This window comes from Trichoderma virens (genome assembly GCF_000170995.1).
Source record: "Trichoderma virens Gv29-8 chromosome Unknown TRIVIscaffold_6, whole genome shotgun sequence".
In the NCBI taxonomy this organism is placed as follows: Eukaryota; Fungi; Ascomycota; class Sordariomycetes; order Hypocreales; family Hypocreaceae; genus Trichoderma; species Trichoderma virens.
Window position 1 is genome coordinate 2,427,983 of NW_014013743.1, and position 20,975 is coordinate 2,448,957.

The 20,975-nt window shown below is 50.4% G+C and overlaps 7 protein-coding genes across 7 annotated transcripts; 4 read left to right on the forward strand and 3 right to left on the reverse strand.

Annotated features, from left to right (window-relative positions):
• Positions 1 to 1,600: 1,600 nt before the first annotated feature.
• TRIVIDRAFT_222093 (uncharacterized protein) lies at positions 1,601 to 2,535 on the forward strand (the record flags this gene model as incomplete). Its single annotated transcript, XM_014101564.1, has 5 exons — positions 1,601 to 1,626; positions 1,695 to 1,740; positions 1,799 to 2,157; positions 2,226 to 2,383; positions 2,447 to 2,535. 5 exons carry the CDS (start codon positions 1,601 to 1,603, stop codon positions 2,533 to 2,535), a joined length of 678 nt encoding a protein of 225 aa, XP_013957039.1.
• A 485-nt stretch (positions 2,536 to 3,020) lies between these two features.
• Positions 3,021 to 3,251, reverse strand: TRIVIDRAFT_29719 (uncharacterized protein; the record flags this gene model as incomplete). The annotated part of the gene is made up of 1 exon (XM_014101565.1): positions 3,021 to 3,251. The coding sequence occupies one exon, from the start codon at positions 3,249 to 3,251 to the stop codon at positions 3,021 to 3,023; it is 231 nt and encodes a 76-aa protein (XP_013957040.1).
• A 5,931-nt stretch (positions 3,252 to 9,182) lies between these two features.
• TRIVIDRAFT_60338 (uncharacterized protein) lies at positions 9,183 to 9,572 on the forward strand (the record flags this gene model as incomplete). The annotated part of the gene is made up of 1 exon (XM_014101566.1): positions 9,183 to 9,572. One exon carries the CDS (start codon positions 9,183 to 9,185, stop codon positions 9,570 to 9,572), a length of 390 nt encoding a protein of 129 aa, XP_013957041.1.
• Positions 9,573 to 10,060: 488 nt separating this feature from the next.
• On the reverse strand, positions 10,061 to 10,531 carry TRIVIDRAFT_222096 (uncharacterized protein; the record flags this gene model as incomplete). The annotated part of the gene is made up of 1 exon (XM_014101567.1): positions 10,061 to 10,531. The coding sequence occupies one exon, from the start codon at positions 10,529 to 10,531 to the stop codon at positions 10,061 to 10,063; it is 471 nt and encodes a 156-aa protein (XP_013957042.1).
• A 4,791-nt stretch (positions 10,532 to 15,322) lies between these two features.
• TRIVIDRAFT_149948 (uncharacterized protein) lies at positions 15,323 to 15,910 on the forward strand (the record flags this gene model as incomplete). Its single annotated transcript, XM_014101568.1, has 2 exons — positions 15,323 to 15,485; positions 15,681 to 15,910. Coding segments are annotated over 2 exons (393 nt in total), but the record flags the coding sequence as incomplete, so codon positions are not given.
• Positions 15,911 to 16,861: 951 nt separating this feature from the next.
• On the forward strand, positions 16,862 to 17,589 carry TRIVIDRAFT_222098 (uncharacterized protein; the record flags this gene model as incomplete). The annotated part of the gene is made up of 2 exons (XM_014101569.1): positions 16,862 to 16,914; positions 17,019 to 17,589. 2 exons carry the CDS (start codon positions 16,862 to 16,864, stop codon positions 17,587 to 17,589), a joined length of 624 nt encoding a protein of 207 aa, XP_013957044.1.
• Positions 17,590 to 19,281: 1,692 nt separating this feature from the next.
• Positions 19,282 to 19,711, reverse strand: TRIVIDRAFT_222099 (uncharacterized protein; the record flags this gene model as incomplete). Its single annotated transcript, XM_014101570.1, has 3 exons — positions 19,282 to 19,334; positions 19,397 to 19,554; positions 19,626 to 19,711. The coding sequence occupies 3 exons, from the start codon at positions 19,709 to 19,711 to the stop codon at positions 19,282 to 19,284; spliced, it is 297 nt and encodes a 98-aa protein (XP_013957045.1).
• Positions 19,712 to 20,975: the final 1,264 nt, after the last annotated feature.

Genomic DNA, 20,975 nt, shown 5'->3' on the forward strand with positions numbered 1-20,975 from the left:
CTTCTATCATGAGAACCCTTATAAGTGGTCAAAAGGAGGACTCCCATGGCCGGCGAGTAGACTGTGGTATGATCACCCATGCTCTCTTCCATCTATCGGTCCCAAGCACTCGGGTCGAGCTTCGACTAGTATCTGCTTGTTGGAAATTTGTCCAATGGCCTCACACTCAACCCCTCCTTCCCCGGAATCTACTAACCTGCTTCTCTCCTAGGTTCATGTTGTCGGTTCTACCTCTTTTTATCTTTATATTCTCTTCTTGTTGTTTGACTGGCGCAATGGCTCCAATGTTGTCCACCTGGCTATCTGGGTTCTGGGCCTCATTGGTGAACTTATTATCTTCAACTAACATGTCTTACGTATCTGACCTCTTGTTCGAGACCCCAAAGCCAAGAACACCGAGTCCCTCGTACGAAACCATCTCGTCATCTTTTTGCCGTCCGGTCTTCTGACCTGCGCCGGTGGTAAATGGACCACATACCGCCGGATGGCCAAGGACGCAGTCGAGGCTGTCAAGATATTCAACCTTGCTCCTTCAGCCGTTGCCTCCTTGGTATCCCGGTGCTAGTTCTCCCTTGTGTGAAAACCACGGCTACTGCATCATCAAAAACGCCCCCATCCTCGGTGTCCATGGTTACTCAACCTCTCTCGCCTCCTAGCTCATGGAGGCTTACTATATGGATGCTGATGTTGCCCACTTGCAACTCTTATCCATCTGGGATCCACGTGGAGCAAGCTGGAATCGAAACCTGACATATGAAAGAGAGTTCTACATGGGCAGTAAACGGAGGTTAGTTTCTGATACCCTTTCTTCGATTTGATGTTATGCCTTGCTGAAATCAAAGGTTGTCAGTCAAGTCAGTGAGAATCAGCGAAACTGTAAGAAGAGAGCTGAATGTCTTGAAATCTTTCAAGACATTCATATCCAGAGACGGCGCGTGGCCCAACCACCGCCACGTATGCATGCCTTGGATTTTGATCAGGAGAACGACGACCCTGCTCCTTACCATAGAACTACAAGTCATCGCCGCCAGTTGGCCCAGCCAGAGGGGCTATTCCATTCCCCTCCTGGGATTTAGAGTAAGTCTCGCAAGCTCACTCAAACCTTTTTATCTTGCCGATATGGTGCTTACAAGCGCGTTTTTAGGTCTACCAAACGTATGCCACTTTTTGATATAGAGCATTTGTAATAACATGTGATTCGTATTGACGCTTTTGGCAGTGCTGCGGCTATTACTAGCGATGTCTGCAGAGAGGCGTTGATCCACCAACTTTGTTGATTCCGCAGAACGGCAGCAGCTTGTTCGACGCTTGCTTCGCCGCCACCACAGATCGCCTCAAGTCCTTGGGCGCAATGCCGTTCGAGGAAGAAGTGGTTTTGCTGAGATCGATGGTCTTGTACCCTTCGGGCACGGACTTGCGCACCCGCATGCCAACGCTGAGGAGGTTCGCCTGGACTTTAGCCGGCAATTCGGGTCGCAGCGTAGGCTGGGGAGTTGCGGAGTGGCTGGTGTTGGGTGATCCTGCGAAGAAGGAGGTGATTTGACGTTGGGTGGGATCAGCTGCAGCGCCGGCGAATTGGCGCTTGGTTCGGGGATTCGACATGATGAGAGAATCAGATACAGACACGTAAGTACAGCCTTTTGACGCATGAAGCGGTGATTCTTGCTTTCAAGATACTAATAACCAAGTTACAGATTGACTCTGCCTCTGCATACTGCAACCGGGGCCCCTCTGTTGCAGGTATTTCCGCCTCTGGCGTCCCCCGTGAAGAGGTTTTTTTTTTTTTTTCACCACAAAGGTCCTCGTCCGTGAGAAGCCCTTCGGTTACCAGAACACGCTCGATCTGGTCGACATTGCCCTCAAGGAAGCCAAGCTGGATTACCTTGATCTCGTTCTTATTCAATCTCTGCCGAATATATTAGCACTCGAAGCTACCAGCAGCATGAAGAGCTGTCTCATTCCTCCAATTACCCACCGCGTGGGCGAGCTCCCTCGGCTCCATAATCTTCCAAAAGGACCACACGCTACCTTCAAGGCCGATATCTTGGCTTTGGACACCAGCAAGTTGCCCATCTCGGATTACATCGGCCTGTTGGATATCCTTTCTGCCACTCACGGAACGGCCAAGGTGTTGGAAAACACCGTACCCGGTTTACTGTCAGCCTCGTCTGACGGCTGCCGTTGGTTCCAGTCACTTCCTATGGAAACCCGCATCCGCCTTACAGGGAACCTCGAAGCTTGGAAAGACATCCTGTGCCAACTTTCAGAGCCCTTATGGGGGAAGCGGACGAGCCAACGAAGATGAACTCTGTGAATGTCTTGAAATCTTTCAAGACGTTTGAGAGACGTTTGCCAGTGACAGGAGCAAGTATTCAGAAGACGAGTATGTATCACCCTGTACTGCATTCTCCCTCATTGCATTACTAACTAAGTTAGCGAACCGTAGGCAATATGTCCCATCTCGGGCCCAGTGGAGCCAGGAGGCAGGAAGAAACTCGCATCACGGCCTCGGCACAGCGCCGTTCTTATCTCTAGACGGAGTTCGAGGCTTGGGCAGCGTCTTCAGCTATGCCACCAACAGATGGACCCTCTGGTGCATTACCATGGCTGCTTTCCTAAACCGGACTCATATCTTTGCTGCCACACAGAGGAGGTTGCGGCTCCGTTGGCAAGTCAGATTCCTGTTGCGAATCGTTCCTTTTCCCATGCTTGTCTTGCAGGCCAGAACTCTTCTGCAGTCTATTCAGTGCCAGACCTCGCCAGATTTTTCGCAGTTGCGTTGAAGCGATGCCAATAGAAGCACCGACCTTATGAAGGTCATCGTTACTTTCGGAGCTTCGGACGAGCAATCCTGTGTTGCTGCCGACTTGGCGCCGTCATCAGACCTAGACGCTCTTCGGGAGCTTCGAGGATCTATATCACGGTTGTGGCCTCTATTCGGCACTTTCTGCCTCAGCCAATTCCTTGAGACTATTTCCTGCGCTGTTCAAGGCAAACGCGCAGCGTAACCCTACGCCAGATCACTTTTGGAGCCCTACACCAGCAGCCAGTGCAAAGCCGTGGTCTTTTATGATTTCGGCGATTTTCTCAGCTGGCAAAAGCTCTGGGTCGTGTTCGATGACGGCTCGCTCAGAAAGAAGCGAGATGCTAAAGGTTTTGACGCCTGGAGTGTCCTTGAAGCCGCCCTCGGCGGCAGAAGTACAGGCACCGCACGTCATGCCCTCAATCGCAACCGCTGTCAAGGTCCTCATCCCCCTTGACATCCGAAAATTGAGGAACAAGAGGGCTGAGGAGGTCCGTGGAGAGCACCTCAGCGTCAAACCCGGTATCCTCGATGGTCTCTCGGACCTACTCGGCGCTGATCATCTGGGGATCATGCATGACAACGGCTCGCTCTATGATGAGACTGACGGAGACGGTGTCGACGCCCTTGACGCCGCCTTCAACGGCTGATGTGTATGATCCGCACCTGTGATAGCGTAGATATGTCAGCGATGCTTGGGCAAGAATGATTCATCCAGTTCGTCCAGCTGGAAACGGCGCAACCAAAGAAAAGGGCGGCTATTATGAAGATGTCGATCCTCGTTTTGACCAGACATCTCATACAACTCCGCCGCTGCCACATCTCCAGCAAGTCAGCTACGAAGGTATAGGAGGCAGTCCCAATGGGACTTGCAGCCCTGCCAAGTCGGAGCACTTCAACTTTACGTCCATCTCGCAGCGTTTTATCAACCCGCAATAGAGCCCACAGCCGCCAATACCGCAACACCGACCGGTACAGGAGCTCCATGACATAATTCTGGACAATCCTGTTTTTAACCTCCCTGGGGATCGACGGCCACGTGGAAGCGAATAGTACCGGGACTGTGTGAATGTCTTGAAAGATTTCAAGACATTTAGGATGCGCTGCGGCAACAATTTCATCAGATGCAAACTATTGTATCTGATCCATCCAACGACGTGAACAGCGACGAACCTGTTTGGTGTCTGGGCCGTTCTTACAAGCCAGACGACCCCAAGCATGCGACCTCCAGAACCGTAAAAAAAGCGACGAGGTCCGTTGACGGAGACGCACCGGAGACTACTCCGACGCAAGGCCCTCCGCCCGTATCAAAACCATCCGCAAATGCGCCAGAGACACCGCCGGCGTCTACCCCAAGCAACCTCTCATCATCAGCAGCAGCAACTGGCGAGGAGCTGCCGCTGGAAAATGGTGGCCACCGGGATTCTTGGAAGACATGGCGGCAAAGGTCTGGATGACATACAGATCTGCCGTATGTCGATACCTGCTATACATCACTTACACAAATGGCAAATGCATATGGGCTAGCATGAGGTATCTCGACTTCGTCGCATCACTGGGTCGCCTTTTCAATAGATCTCACGGCCAAAGAGTGAAAACAGCCTTTTGCCAGATTATCAATTTGCTGCTGCTCGGGATTGCCTCCAAGGCGAGCAATAGCCACCTGATGCATCCCAAGTGGATGGAGGTCGTGGCAACCATTGGGCCGCGACTGGCACAAATGTTTACGAAGCTGTCGCGTTTCCGCTCACGGCCACAATGCTCTGTGTTTCTTCGCCTGGCAACTTCGGAGCCTAGTGGCTACAGCTGATCCTACCTCTGCAGACAAAGGCCAAGGACCGACTGACGAAGCCGCTGTGTCTACAAGTTATCTCACGCTTAGTGTGGACTTACCTCTACCGTACCAACGATACCTTTCAAAATGTGGCACGGAAATTGGATGACGCTATTAAGCTGGTGCTTCCACCTTCGAAGCGTAGCATTGTTGCATCTCAAGAGGAAGAAATTGAATGCACGCTTGAAGAATTGGGGCGACCGATGTCTATCCCTCTATTGTTATGTCATTTCTTCCTTTACTTTATATCATACTTTTGTTCTCGGTCGTTTCGACTTGATCAAAGATCCGCTACACCTCACCATCTCTCTTCTAATACACGTGCCGCTTTCAGCAGAGGTTCCGGGCTCTTCCAGCCATTAAACTCTAGATCCGGACTCCGGCTCCAGACAAACCAATTTCTGGAGAGCCGGAGCTGGAGAAGTTTCTCAGCCTGCGAAAAAGACTGTCCGCGCCACGCAGAAGAAGCCAAGAGTCAATCAAGGGCAGTCGTCTAAAGCAGGAGACTCGTCCAAGAGAGAGCGAACAGGGACCAGGAAGCATCGTGATACCTTCAATTTCTTTATCAAGATCCGGTCACAGCAAAGCCGATTTCATCATCCTAAGGCGGGATTGATGACGCACCGGGGTGGCAGGAGGTGTATAGACGCCGAGGCCGCTTCGCTGTCGAGATCCCCGAAGCGTTTGGACACGCATTGAAGCCACGCTGGGGGAGCAGCTGATGCACCAGTAGCTCCTGTGTCGACAATGCGTCTCTGGTGAGGCTCGCCAACATCGAGGTTCTGGCAAACATGCAGCCACGCAACATAGATTACCCAGCGCGCACCGGACCCAGCAGAGGTGCTATACTCTTCCAGCCGTGAAACGCTAGCTCCGGACAAACCGATTTCAGGGTTACCAACCAAACAAAAGATGGCAAAGAGCGGGTGTCCAAAGTATCTCATGCGCTCCAGGGACGCCAGTCGGCCAACTTTGCCTCATGCTTTCATTTCCTAGTTCACAGTATCTTTTGCGAAAGTTTCGTTGGCCACCTTTCTAGTCATCGAGGGCGTCTCTACTTGATTGTAGCTCGGGCTCGGGAGGAGTTTCAGTACCGCTTTTAACATCACCATCATCACTTCCAATGATTTCAGCAATCTGGATTAGTCTACGGACTGCGCCAATGTTGGGCTCAGCGTTCTTTACCTGGCCTCTCTCGAGTAAGACAGAAAAGTCTGCCTGAGATGAGATCCAAGAAACCTGAGTAACGGGAACAACAGTCCTTCCCTTGAGCAGATCGCTGCAGAAACAGTGTTTCCAAACACCAGCAGAAGTTCGAGACTGTTAAGAAAAGAGAACTCTGCCAGGGGCCCCCGCCGTCGTCTCCGCATTCAGTTGCGTTGCCGTGCAAAACCCACATCCAGGTGCCGGAATATTGACCGGCTCCCCTTTCGCCACACGGCGCGAAGTCCCTGAGGATGGGCTCAGCGCAAACAACAGCGCGGCCGCCTCACAAAACGCGATTTCACGACCTTTCATGCTGCAAGAATCTTTGCCTTACTCGCCCCAAACGTCCACAGTACTCTTTGTTCCTAGTCAGTCACCGCTCAGTCTCTGCTTTCAACATTTCAAGAACCCTGAAGCCTAAACCCTATGGCTCCAGTCTATGGCAAAACTCAATCTAAATAAGGAGACAGACCGCACAGGCACAAATCGATGCCCTCCATGCACATTGCTCGCGGAAGACAAGGGACAGCTTTGTCGGCAACTGGCTGATGCTTAGCAGGAGACGAGCCTTTATGCAGAGCGTTGCTGGGGCATTACTCGTGCGTGCTGGCAAACAGGGTGGCAGTGTCCGGACTGATCCTGTGCAGATCTATTCGGCGGGGATAATGCCAACTAGCCCCGTTCCGCTGAGATTACCTGTTGCCATCTTGACTCCTGCAAGGGAGGGGAGGCTACTCTCGTGGCATGCCGTGTTCGCTGGCAGTTCTGGAAGTGAAAAGAAGGAAAAGAAGAACAAGGACAATTGCTCCGTATACGAGGTATCAGCACAGTAGGCAAATCCGCCGGAGTGCTTGACCTTCACAACAGATTTGTGGATTGATGACGAACCGGAATGGCAGGAGGTGTATGGACGCCGAGGCTATTTCGCTTCCTAGTACATGGTTTGTCGACGAAAAAGCCTACATCGTCCAATAGCCCCTGCCCACTTATCCCTATAGGCCTTCGTTCAAGATCCCAATTCGCAACTATTGGAGGGAGCTATCGCCTTGGCTCGCCAGGCAACTTTCATTCTTGACGATAATCGAACCATTTCATGAGAACCCGAAAGCAATTTCGTCGCTCTTTGAGCATGTTTGAGAGCCCTGGGGATGTCATGAAATTAACAACCGAGAAAGGGCTCGCCGCAGCCCCAATACTCAAGTCCTCTGTGGCTGATATTGAAGAGGAATCTGGTGCTAATGCGGTGACGACGATTATCAAAGAAAATCCAGCCGGGAAAATTCTGGACCTCTCAGTCCGCTCATACACAAGAGAAGATTGAGCTGAATAGGCGATTAACAGAGGCCACCGGAGAAGTAGAATTATGAAGGCAGAGTACAAGGAGTCGAGACAAAAGAACGGACTCTTTGAAGAGCAAAGGGCCGAATTACAAGTCAAAATTGTAAGTCAACTCCTCTGTTTTAGACTAGATATGAGAGCTGCCATATTAACATCACCAAAGGAAATACTGAGAACGGAGAAAAACGCACTGCAAGTGGCAGCCAATACCCCAAAAGAGAGGTTGGTGTTCCCAATACGCCTGCAATTTTGTTCTTTGCCTTGCTGACCAAATCAGAATTTGAGGAGCACCATGAAGAGAATCTCACAACCTTCGCAACAACATATGTGGATTGATGACGCACCGAGTGGCAGGAGGTGTATGGACGCCGAGGCCACTTCGCTGTCGAGATTCCCTGCAACGAAAGAAGCTGATATCTCACAATCTTCACAACAAATTGTGGATTGATGACGCACCGGGTGGCAGGAGGTGTATAGACGCCGAGGCCACTCCGCTGTCGAGATTCACACCGTGAAGTCAAAGTCGGCTTCGTCTTCCTCAAGGAGTGTGAAGAATGAGATCCGTCGTAAGGCAGACGAGTTGATCCATATGATAGAGGATCAGTACTACAATAACGCTGGGTGAGTTCTCCTAGAATATTTGCTTTGAGTATTCTTTGGTGCTACCTGGGATTTGTATGATACAGATCTGGCACTGTTGGAAGCATTTCACTGAACTCCAACACTACTGTCACTCTCCAAGATGATCTCGATACACAGAACATGGTGTATCAAAAGTCGCATGATTGCATCAAAGCCTTATTTCCGCACGACACAGAAGCCTAGAGCCATTCAACGGCAGTCGCCCAATGGAGAAGATTCTTCCGAGAAAGCGCGAGCAGGAGGTATCACGTTGCCGAGGCCATTTTGCTTTGGAGATCTCCAACGACATGCCAGTTTCATTGTGGGATTGATGACGCACCAGGGTAGCAGGAGGTGTATGGATGCCGAGGCCGCCTTGCTGTCGAGATTCACACTTCCGCGAGTCAAAATTCGGATACAGATATCACAAAGTCTTTTCCTTGTAGGATTGATGACGCACCGGGGTGGCAGGAGGTGTATGGACGCCGAGGTCACTCCGCTGTCGAGATCCTTACAGGGTACAATTGCTGAGTACGAAGTAGCAAATCGAGACTCGATAAATATCAGAAAGCCAACCGAAGCAGCCCAATAGGAGCAGGACGCAAAGGATGTGGCAAAGGTTCGCAAACATCTGAGGTGACATGCGCGAGACAGACTGATATTAACTGGCTATGATAGGACGTCAGTATACTTAGCAACAGCGCCAGATGAGGAAATCCAAAATAGGATCGCAATCATGAACAGCCAATCAGGAGACCCCGGTCTCCCAAAACCATCTATTGAGGCCTCAAGTCATCCTCTTCCTCCTTCTCGGAACCAACAGTCAACCAACAGCGTTACCGGATGATGGAAAGTCATCGAAGAAAGCAGGTTTCCATGGTACCCTTCGCCGCGTCATAGGCAGTGGCATCGGAAGCTCCAGTAGAGGGCTAGCGGGCCGAAGGTAACATGGCAACTTGATTGATGTACGAGAAGGGCTGTACTAACTGATGTCATAGCAATTTGACCACTGGCGGCTCTTTGGAGAAATCAAAGTCAGCCTCATCTTTCCCGAGAGAAGATTCGTCAGAATGCAGCCCAGTTGATGGACACAGAGGCTCAAGAAGATGCCTCTCGGAGATTCAATGCTTCAGCATTTCTATTACGCGACTCGGCGAAATGAACTTCAAACTTCACACTAAAGATTTCCAGGCGAAGAATTGCACATCATTCTCGTCACCATTGACAATTCTCTCCTCATCGTTTGACATACTCTCAACGGAAAACCGGAGTAATTGACTTCGTAATCTCTCTACACTCGGCATCTTTTCCTTCATTTATATGTAGCGGAGGTCGAGGGCGGGAAGAATGCTCCGAGTACAAACGACCAGCCTGTTCGAAATGGCAAAGATGGGAATCACGCCGAAGAGCCCCCATGCCATTCGATCTGTCAAGGAGTGGAAGCGGGTTGATAATGCCAATGTTGTCAGCATTCACGAAACCTTCACCACAAGAGCCTTTGGAGAAAGCTCCCTCATCTTTCTACAGGACTACCACCCGCTGTCTAAGACGCTCCTCACGCCAACTCTGGTGGCAGGCGGCCGATTTCAACCCAAGCCGCCAATTACCGAACAGGTTCTCTGGGGGCACATTTGCCAGATCGCCACTGCCCTTAAGTTAATACACGACAACAACCTAGAAGCGCGCTGTGTGGACGTTGTCAAGATTACCCTGACGGACAAGAACTGGATTTGCCTCAACGTTTGCTCTGTACTGGAGTGGTTCACTTAGACAACCGATCCAGGAACTGCAGCAAGAAGACTTGCTGCATTTCGGCCGTACCTTGCCCCTAAGCGAATTCAATTGCGGAATCAATGGACACTTCACTGAAAGCATTGGCCTTACCGCCCTATCTCTTTTCTTTTCTATTTCTTTCTTTCGCCTTTCCCCCCCTCCCATCTCGAGCCTGTATCTCATATCTTCTACAAAACATCAAAGATCTCGACGAGCCCAAAGACATCAACGGACGAAATTGCACCCGCCGCCTTGTCATTCAAATTGGCCGCACAAAGTCTGCACCCACAAACGAGGACGCCAACACGTACCCAGTCCTGGTCGGCACGTATTTTAATAACGGGCGTCTGCGGCCTGCGGTCTCTTCTGCCGCCCATGTTAAGGAAATAAACAAGCACGAATCTGTTCTACTCGGAAAAGACGATGAAACTGTGCATATCCTTGAATATCTACTTGACAATATGTCTGAGAACCAGCGAGGTGCTCTAAAAAGCCCTGACACCTTCGGCCGGCTGCCTCTTCACTATGCTGCCCAGTTCGGATTCGTTGTCGTATGCCAAATCATCATATACAGGAGCCGTTTCCCTTTTCAGCCGACATATTTTGAGCTTTGTCTGCTTACATGCCAATGCCCCTGCAGGATCAACACACCGAATGATGCCATCACTCAACGATCTTGCCCTTGAACCCAGCCGCTCGCTCTCAAACACCAACGGCCCTCCTCCTGGGCCGCTCACATCCAGGCTCACCGTTATGCCGCTCCTGTCTCCCACAACCCGCACCGTCTCCCCCAGATTCCTCAAGTCCACCTCGCACCCCTGCGCCGTGGCCTGACCACCACCCCCCTCGGCATTGACAACCTCTCTGATCTCGACCAGCGGATACGGCAACCAGCCTTCCCGCAGAGGAATTAAGATGAGTGGAATCTCAGCCTCGGTGTCTGGCGTCGACGTCATGGTCTGCGCCGGCGATGAAGCCGATGGCCCTGGGATAACAAAGTGGCCCTTTCGACGCCCGCCCAGAAGCCACGTATCTGCGGGTACCCAAAAGACTTTGACATTCCGGACCTTTGTTTGTTTTCGCAATGCGCTGAGGTCTGGTTCTGTTTCTCTGGCTGTGTTTGTCTTTTATGGACTTCTCTTTACTGTATAGCCATCCTTGAACCAGCCGTTACACCATCTTGGCCCTGACATACTGATTTGAATCAAATCTCTATATGGGATGGAAGGATATCCCCAATTCTCCCTGAAAAAAAAAAAAAAAAAAAAGAAAAGAAAAAAAAAAGAAAAAGAAAAGAAAAAGAAAAGAAAAAGAGAAAGGAAAAAAGAAATTCGGGCTTTTGCTGCTTTGTGGCCTTTCGGTATCGACATGCGATACTTTGTGTCTCATTTGTCACTTGCTAATACTACCGGCATCATTGTCTTTACTCTTGGAGTTATATGCCTGGTATGCTGCTTTGCCCTCCAGGAGCCTTTCTCGCATCGGAGGAAATTACCACTGCCTCAGCCCTCGTTGCATGGGATTACTGTACAGAAACAAGCGACTCACCGTCAAGATTTGGGCAAGTCGAAAAGCTGAAGAGGCAGTTCCATCTGATCACCGTTGCTCACCACTAGAGTATGCCTGCAGAGACATGGCAGGGTCACCATTTTCAGCATCTGGAATCAAGTCTACCGACAGCGTAGCTACGCAAGTCGGTGATGGCGCAATCACTCCAGGCAAATTAAGAGGCTTTCGGGAAAAGTATTCGACGGCTCGGTCGTAAAATTAGAGGACGAAGAGGGCAATCTTACAGCACATGTCAAGGGCATGCACAGGCGGTATCTCACTTTTGAAGACTGCGATGGCCTTGTTCGCTGTTACCCGCCCTGGTATAGACGCACCTTCAAGCTCAATTTTCCTGGTGCGAACCGGGAGATGGACTATCCATGCTTCAAGGACTCTAGCAACCTGACCCGGGCTGGCTGGATTACTGCCGTTTCTGTGACTGATGTTGAGCCATACCGGCTTATCTCGACCGCCTGACGTTTGTGGAAGGGAATGAATGTGCAAAAGTGCTGCTTATGGGCTGCAGAAGGACTCTTATTGTTCTGACTCGAGGAAATGCAAATACAAGCTTCAAATCTGGCTGACCAGGTTTGATCGAGCTCTTGGAACGAGTACCTGCTTTGCAGCAGCTCAGGGATTGCCCCCAATAGGTTGCTGTCTCAGACTCTCTACGGATGCAAATGACTGCCTAAGTGGCCGAGTGATCATCATATTCCACACCCTGGCGGTGCGGCGCAAGAGGCAGACGTTGGAAAATGGGGCATTCTCAGCAAAATCCCATTGATGCCAAGAGTCTTTTCAGACGTCTGCTCCTTTACCTCGGCACCATTTGAGGCTGGAAACGAGTCTACGATTGGCAGCATCTCGGTTTTATCTAATGTTGCATTGGACACTCTCAACTCCTCCTTACTGCCTATCTACCACTAAACTGCGTTACTCTCACATCTGCTACTTTATTGGCACTGCCATCTCAACTCAAGCTTCGTATTACCGAGGGATCCTTGACAGAAAATCGGCGGCAATACGCGCATCGGTTTTCGACATACATTTCTTATGTCAAAGATTTGTATTCTCAAGGTGGACATTCTCATTATGGGAGAATTAGGGGATCGTGGAGTTCCTATTTTTTGCTATCTGTTGACCTCTCTATGGGGATTCGACACATCTCTGAGTGGACTACCATCAGGAGGAGCATTTTGATGAAGGTCAATGGGGTGTATGCCTACGGAGAACATTCCAGAGAAGCATCAGGTCGACAATTGCGATCTCACGTGGATGTTCTACTGCCATGTCTTCCATCAAGAGAATCTATTTGGGCCATGTATCTGAGTAAGAAGGGCAAAGGTATGACAGAGGGCGACTGAAAAGAGCACGAAGTTGTAGGTTTTGATCTGAACTACACACGCAGGTGATGATGCCTTACTTATAATGCCAATGCAGATCAAGAACTGTTCAAAACTGTCCGAAGTATGAAGGTCCCTGGCTGAGACTGCGTCTACCAGCTGCAGAAGCTCCAAGAGCCACTATCTGAGTGCATCAAAGAGAAAGAGGAACGATACATACCTGAATTGAAAGAGAGGGGATTTTGAAGGGGCGGGCGTCAATGACTACGTCTTTTGGCCAAACCAAGTCCTTTGTGCCATCTCGCCTCGAGCACTGCTAAACATTCACCGTCTGAAACTGTCACGGACCTACTTGCTGCGTCAATCGATCGCATTGATGAGTTATTTCACAAGTTTGCTGAAGCATCTCCGAATCCCTTGAACAAGCAGAGTCTGTCTGTCCACTAGGTGGTTGCGCAGACCATGTACACGAATGCGATGCAGATTGTTTGGATTTTTACACTCAAAAGAAGTCTGCTGCTGCGTATGTATGCTTGGGCTGCTACAAAGCGGGCAATATTCCTGTTCATTCCAATTATCGCTGGATTACGCCGAAAGATTCCACTGCTATTACTGTGGCTTTTCTCGTTTGAGCGCTTGAATGGGTCATTGCAGCATGCTACTGGCATTGATCCGCATGGCCTTCTCCAAGCTGCTAGCCGTTCCGCTGAACTCTGATATGATGGGTGCCCATGGCTATCTCGCTGACGGGCAATATATCCTATATGGATCGTGCTCACGCCCCTCGCGCACGATTTGTACAATATGGTGGCACCGATGATGCTGCAACCAGTCCTTCTTCATCCAAAACCTCAGTCAAAGATTTCTTGGCCGCCACCTCTACTTCTTTGGTTCCGCTGCGGCAGACCAACAAGTGCATTGGCAGCTCACAATCGCCTGACCTCAATTGATTCGCCCAATTGCCGTTTACTGATAGCCTCGGAACGCTTCTTATGGCTCAGTTTAGCACAAACGATAGCAATGACAAGGGCCTCGATCACTCCAAGAGCGTGGCAGAGCCTTCTGTTGGCAAAGAAAGCTATAAAGCAGTGTTATTACCTCCGTGCTTCAGGGAGAGAGCACCGAAGATGTGAAGCAAACTCGCTCTGTCTACCAGGACATGCTGTGCGATTTGCGAGGAGCCGGATGCCTTCTTGGAAGCAGAGACTTGTGTAATGACTCCAACTCTTGTCATATGCGCAGGCATCTTATTACCAAAACGGAGGTACATTTAACCATCTCATCGTTACATGGTGGATCAATAAAAAAGAAAGAGATTTCCAAACACAATTCCTCATCCCGCGTGGGAATCGTTAGTTGGTGGTACACAGTGCTTACAGCGCGGGCTTCAGGCAATCGGCACCCCTCCCTAGAAGGCGTAACTTGAAGTTCTTCCTGCTGTCTTGCAAACTGCACCGAGGTACTATACGCCCAGATGATGAGCGTGGCCATGGATATGGGTTAACGGCCACATCGCCAAATCATAAAGCGACGAAACACTCATCCTGCGATGGTCTTTGGGTTTATAAGAACAGGGATGAAGCTGCAAAGGCCGTTGCTCTGGTTGATCGAGCTGGGCAAGTCGCTGGCCTGACGGGCTTAATTATATTCTCATTGTCATCGTTTGCATGGGTTCTCTAGGACGATATGGCACCGGCAGCTTGGACATCGTCAGAGGAAACATTTGAAGGACTATAGCTTATCGACACCTTCAGAAACCGCTTACTAGGTGCAAAAACAGTTCATTAACAGTCAGGAAACACTCCCTTGAGCTGGTTCGACAAACACACACAACACCACAACATTACTGGCCACTATGTGGACCACAGCGTGAGAACAAATTACGGAATCATTTGGTTCAGCTGCGGCACATCCCCATCACAACATAGTCGCTGGCACAACTACGGGTCATTTTGAAAGAAGAAAATATTTTCTATCTCGAGAGAGGGAGCATTCCTCTTTATATCACAAAGTCAGGCCACTTCTAGCCTGGTCACCAATCCAGCTGTCGATTGATAACGGCTCGTTCAAATCCTCTTGTCAAAACAGGCTTGGAGACAACGACGATGGCTTTTATAATGGACCATTCGCACTTTCGCAGCATAATCTCTTGTACTTGGACATGCATGGATAGGCCCTCGCCACACCATGACAGCTACGAGTTGCATAGTCGTTCCATTTAGAGCCTTCCCACAACCACCGAACTCCATTTCTCCAGCTACCTAGCTATACCGGAGAGCATCTGGCGCCGCTGGATGGGCTCGGTTACTTGATTCCACATTTCGAGCCAAAGGCGATGGCATAGCCTGTTTATTGAATCAGCTGTTGTAGAGATATTGATTCACCGTCATCTCTACGTCTTCGCCGTCCGTGGCAGCACCTTTCTCCTTTGCTTCCATGTTGAATTCAGAAATTTCGCTTGCGGAGATGCAGTCAACAAACACACAGCATCAATATACATATTCATCAGCCTCGGCTACAAGTCACATATGTACGCACGCACACGCACCAATTATCAACACCACCACAATAAATAACACAAACACAAACATATATATAGGTGAACAACAACAAAAAAAAAAAAAAAAAAAAAAAAAAAAAAAAAAAAAAAGGACAAAGTGGCGCCTCCGGGTCGTGCACGGTAAAGTCCTACGCAATTAGACAGCTATCGGCTGCAGCTTGGCCATATTATTACAGCAAGCCAAGCTCGGAGCCGATAGCTGTCCCGTCCCGCCCCCAGGTAAGTCGAGATTTCAGTATCAAGACTCTTCAGCAATAACACAGCTGCTAACTCATACCACAGGCAAGGGGAGCGGTATCGCAACCCGCAACATGATCCCCGGCGAGTCCGTCTACGGCGAGAAGCGCATCAGCGTTGACGAGACCGTCGAGAACAGCGACGGCACAACCACCACCACCAAGGTCGAGTACCGACTTTGGAACCCCTTCCGAAGCAAGCTGTGCGCTGCCATTGCCGGTGGTGCGGATGATATCTACATTCGCCCTCTTATGATATTACAAACCCATCCGAGAACATCAGGATCGATCGATGATGCGCCGAAGCTCCCACCTGCGTTCGCTTTCATTACGCGCAGGGGTTTGACACCCAAACACTCGCATACGAAGACGACTCGGTCCGTTTTTCAAGACGGGTCGCTGGTGACCATTACGCCAGCATCCTTGCAGATGCGCGGTGGCTCGCGCGTCCTCTACCATGGCGCTGCCTCCGGTACCTCCGTCTCACACGTTGCTGACCTGGTTGACCCTACTGGCTTTGTCTACGCCGTTGAGTTCTCTAACCGCTCTGGCCGTGATCTCATCGCCATGGCTGCCAAGCGCCCCAACGTTGTCCCCATTGCCGATTATATAACCTCTATCAGAGGCTGGGGCATAGCCTTTTATTGAACCAGCTGTTACAGCGTTGAACCTCTCATCTTGATGTTAAACTTAACCTCTATACAAGCTCTATACAAATTCTATGCAACTTCTATGCAACTTCTATACAACTTCTATACAACTTCTATACAACCTCTCTATACAACCTCTCTATACAACCGCTATAACCAGTCCGTACGGCGAGCCTTGATCTCATGCAGTGCTTGCAGGCGCTTCTCGCCAGAGCAGCGTATCTTCTTGCAACGACAGGCGATGCAGGCAAGCGGTAAGCGTTTCCGGTCCTTGCCAGCCTTAGTCTTGAGCTCTCTTCAAGCTGGACGCGCAGAGGACGAGTCATCTTTTGACTTTCCACCCAAATCTGTATCTCGCCGCGACATCTGCCGATCAGTTATGCTCCTAGGCAGGATGCTCCGCCATGCAACATCCACACGCGCTGGTTGGCTGGCGTTCATGATAGACTTCAATTTCAAGGCATCTCACTATGCGCATTGTGCAAGATTACCAGCATCCAGCCGCGCCACACCAATGGAAAAAACAAGCGGATGGATTGATACACATCACCAACAGGGAGCGGCAACTGCCCAGCCATGTCTGGAAAATCAAAACCCAACAAAGCATCCTATCATACTTTCAGCCATCGTCTCATCACCAGAGAAATGCTGTCGTGCGGGCCAACGATTAGTTATAGCAAGACGCGGTGCCTGCTGGCCTGTGAAAAGTCTACGATAACTAAAAGCCTCCAAGATATGGTACGTTTTGATCGGTCGGGGGTCGCCGGTCGTCACCCTTTCGGGCTTCTTCCTTTGGACGGCAGCTCAATGCAAGAAGCCCAGAAAGAATCTGCTGCAAGACATCGAGGTCGAAGCCTATGGTGATAGCGGTTGGATTAGCTAAGCAAACCAACACAAATACAACCCCCTCACCGTATTCTTCGCGGGCTCCTGACGGAGAGATTAGAATATGGAGACTTTGCGGAATACCATCAGAGATTTGGGCACGATCCTAGACCCAATGTGACTGTGGGACACCAAGGTCACAGGTGCAATGTATGGGGCTTTAGATGATTGAATCATTCCTCCTTGCCAAGGCACAGAACACGCAGAACAAACAGACATAGAGAACGCACGGATCATACAGAACACAGAGAGGACACAGATCACGCTGGGGACGCAGAGGATACAGAGGATACAGAGGATACAGACGTTATCTGGCTCATCACGAGGTGTGGTTTATGCAAGGTAGACCCTCGCAAGAAATCAAGAGGGAATCATGAGGCTCAATCCTCTGCCTCTGCCTCTGCCTCTGCTCCCGTTTTGCCACCCATAACACCCCCAGAAGCTGAACTCGGATGCAATAGCAATGACGACACCACGATCCAGATTCAAACCCAACAGAATGTCTTTGAGGGCATCTCTATTAATGCCTATCTCGACGTCTATCTACCGGGCTTTCAAGATATGGCCCAGGATGGCACTCTAGATGCTTACCTGGATGACAAACAAGACGAGTACATGCATCTCTTTCCAGATGCCTTCCAGGATAGCTCTCTGGCTGTGCAACAGGGTGGCTTTCAGTATACAGAGAATAGAGAGGACGCAGAGGATATAAAGGTTATAGAGGATACAGAGAACATAGAAAATACAGAGAACATAGAGAGTAGAGAGAAGGGTAATTGTGAGGCTACATAGCCTCCTACTCGCCTGGCACATGTACATATTAGGTAGTTACGCCCATAGAAGTAGAGAACTGGTCATGATGCCACGTCCTATCTAATTCCAGCCTACCGTGACCTGTGATTTGTTGACTGCCGCGACGTATCACGCCTAACACCGTACAGTAATGGAATAATTGGGGCGAACACTCTGTGAAACGGCCACTGTCTGTATTTATCTATGAACACTTTCAACAAAGAGGGACGGACAACCTCTTCTTTACATAGTTTTGTTCAAGCCACAAAGACCTCACCTGCTTCCAAGCCTTCTACTATTTACAGCATTTTGTCAGCCTATGCAGCAGAATCTTTGGCTGGGTGGGTTGATAATATCAGAGCATGGGTTTATCCGACTCTGCTCCAATATTTCCAAGATGACCTCGCTGGCCGGCGCACGGCTCTGCTGAGAAGAATGCCCTCCAATATCTGTTCTCGCAGACACAATAGGGGACGAGCCCGCCTCCGCGGAAAGGTAGCTCGAGGAAGAAGACGACGTGTATGCTGCATGCCTGGATGGCGCTGTCGAAGGAGTTCTGGTAGAAGCATCAGATGCTGGTCGTGGATTGTGACCAGGGCTCCTGGCTCATGTGCTCGGAACGATGTTGTCAGCAAATGTCTCGTTCGTTCGGCGAAACTCGTCGTACCTAACACCGGTTCATGGTACTGTCAGCAAATGTTGCTTGTAGTGGAACAATCCATAGAGATCATGCTCTGTATATCACCTCCATCTTGATTGCTGCTTCGGCCAGTTTTCGCCATCCGTAGCATTGCCTTCATCTTCAAGCAAGACCGGCAAGACAGGCAAGGCTTGTGTGTGGTCGTCTATCGGTTTCTCTTTAGGGGCAGCTTTGTGTTGTGCGAGATATACGTCGCTCCAGCAAACATATCGTCGTTTCTTTGCGCGTGCCCGGTAAGCGAGGTACATGTAGTCATTGATTGACGAATCGATTCTTGGAGCGGTACTTGCAGGAGACGTGCAATGTCTGATACTGCGAAGATGTTCCTGGCCACTCGATGACTGTATGATCCCATGGGCTCTCTTTGGACGAAAGATATGCGAGCAGGTCTAAGGTGGCAGAGCCATTGTGCTTGTGCTCCAGCCCCAGCTTGATGTTAGTTGCAACTTCCATTGGCTCCCTATTCGGCTCAGGAAACTTACCCACTACTCTCTTTCACAATATTGCAGCAGCTGAGGCAGAGTCAGTGTGGCAGGAAGGACAGTCCCGCCCAGAGCAACCCCGTCATGGCGCGAGCTGGGGAGAAACCCACCACCCAATGGCGACACAGCAGACGGCTGAGCCGGTACTGAGTTGGCTGGTCTCTGAGGAAAGTGGCCTCGTATACCAGGTCGAGATTGACCTTCCCTTGGCTTTGGGCCCTCTTTGGAGTATCCGCCTTACCCCGAGAGATTCTTGGGTAGGGTAGTCGGGATACTGGTGATGGCCTCAAACTCGGGTGGCAGAAGATATGACTTGCTTTGGGCAGCTGGTCTATTGAGACGCCCATTCTTGGGCCGAGTTCGGTATACCAAGTGCACATGAGACCTCTCAGATTGATAGACTCTTCCGTCCGTAGATAGGAGCCGCGGGGGTCGTGCCTATAGAATGAACACATGCTTGAGGGCTCGCGGCGCGTGATCATCACCATCTTTGTCAAGACGCAAGAGAGATCAGGGAAGGATAGTCGAGTGTTGGGCTTGGGATGTCTTGGTCGAGTCAGGAACTGTTGAATGGCAGCAGTCAGCAAGAAGGCCTTGGCAGTTTAGATGTGCTGACGAGGCGTACCGGAACGCAAGGCGAGAGCTCCCTCGCCAGAGTCTCTGGCTACTTGACTACCGGACTGGACTTGAGACGAGGCGGAGATGGCTCTGCCGCCGCGACCATCAGGAAGCTCCAGGATCAGGATGGCTGCTTGCTTGGATACGTATTGGGTGCTTGGAGGGCTAGTCGACAGTCCTCCTTCAAGGTGTGATTGAGGCTATCCACGAAGTATCTACTACCCCCAGATACTAACCTGAGGAAGACGTAGGAAGAGGGGGAGATGGCGTCACCGCCTGCTGAAGGATCGTCAAGGCCGCTGGGGCACAAAGTGGAAGGCATGCTCGCGTCGTCGAAGTGCTCCCTTTTATCAATGGATGGGACTTGCCATGCCAAGGGAGATCACATCTGCTCAATGACGAAAACGGAGATTCTTCATGACGAGGCACAAGCAGTGGTGTGTTCTTTGTGGTCCATGCCTGCCAATGGTTCTCGAGGACGTACCCGATACTTTCCTGTTCACTACACTTGTCAGACCAGAATCAGATTCTTTCCGAGTTGGGGATCGAGTACTTGCTAGACGCTACGTGCTGGACGTTTGATGGTGCAGGCCTGCTTGAACAAGTGCAGTTGTGGAGGAAGCTCGAGATGGCCATCACAGGGAACATGGACCTACGTGGCAGAGCATGGAATTCCGGCTGACACCGAGCCAGATTCTATACTAGTGCTTTAAGAAACAACATGACTATACCCTTACAACCTTCAGCTGCATGCGTCTGTCACAGGTATGCTGGCAATACCTTTGAAAGCGATGATGTCCCACACCAACTTCCATCAGCTGCCACAGCCCAGACATGAGTGGCCCTTACAGCGACAATACAGCTACAGCAGATCTCCAGTGTCACCTCTGGACTGACACCTACCTACCTAGGTATACACCACACTTACTCTAACGGCATCACTGCTGCCTAGATGTCTGGATGGTAGATTCCAGATATTCCAGGCATCAACTGCCTCCATCCCCAACACTTGTAGCATGACGTACCAAATGAGCTGATTTGCGAGCCACTCATGAATCCTGGAGAGCTCTTTCTTCCAATAGTAGCCCTACAGTAGCCCTATTGATGCTGCAATGCCCCTTCACCGCCCCCCACAACTGCCATCCCCTCCCTCGATACATATTTTCCTCCCCCTCCTCTCCCACTTTCAACTTTCTTCCTCCACAAACACCTCAAACCCATTGCTCTGCCACGAGCAATGGGTTTGCCCTCTTCTTCTTCTTCTTCTTTTCCAGCCCTTTACTTCCCACCTCCCCCATACGACGTTCCCCCCCCCCCCCCCCCCCCAAAGAACGGGGGAGGTGGGAAATTCTTCTTCCTCGATTGTTTTTCTGCTTCCAGCCCCTTCTTCCCACCTCCCCCATAAGACGTTTCCCCCCCACTTCTTGGGGAGGTGGGAGAACGACACCATCTCGAGCAACAAAACCGAGATGTCTTCTAGATGCTTCTCGATTCCATCCCAAGTACGTACATCCTTGATTTACCATTTCTTGCCTACAAAACCAACACCTGACCATCTCGAGCAACAAAACCGAGACGTCTTCTAG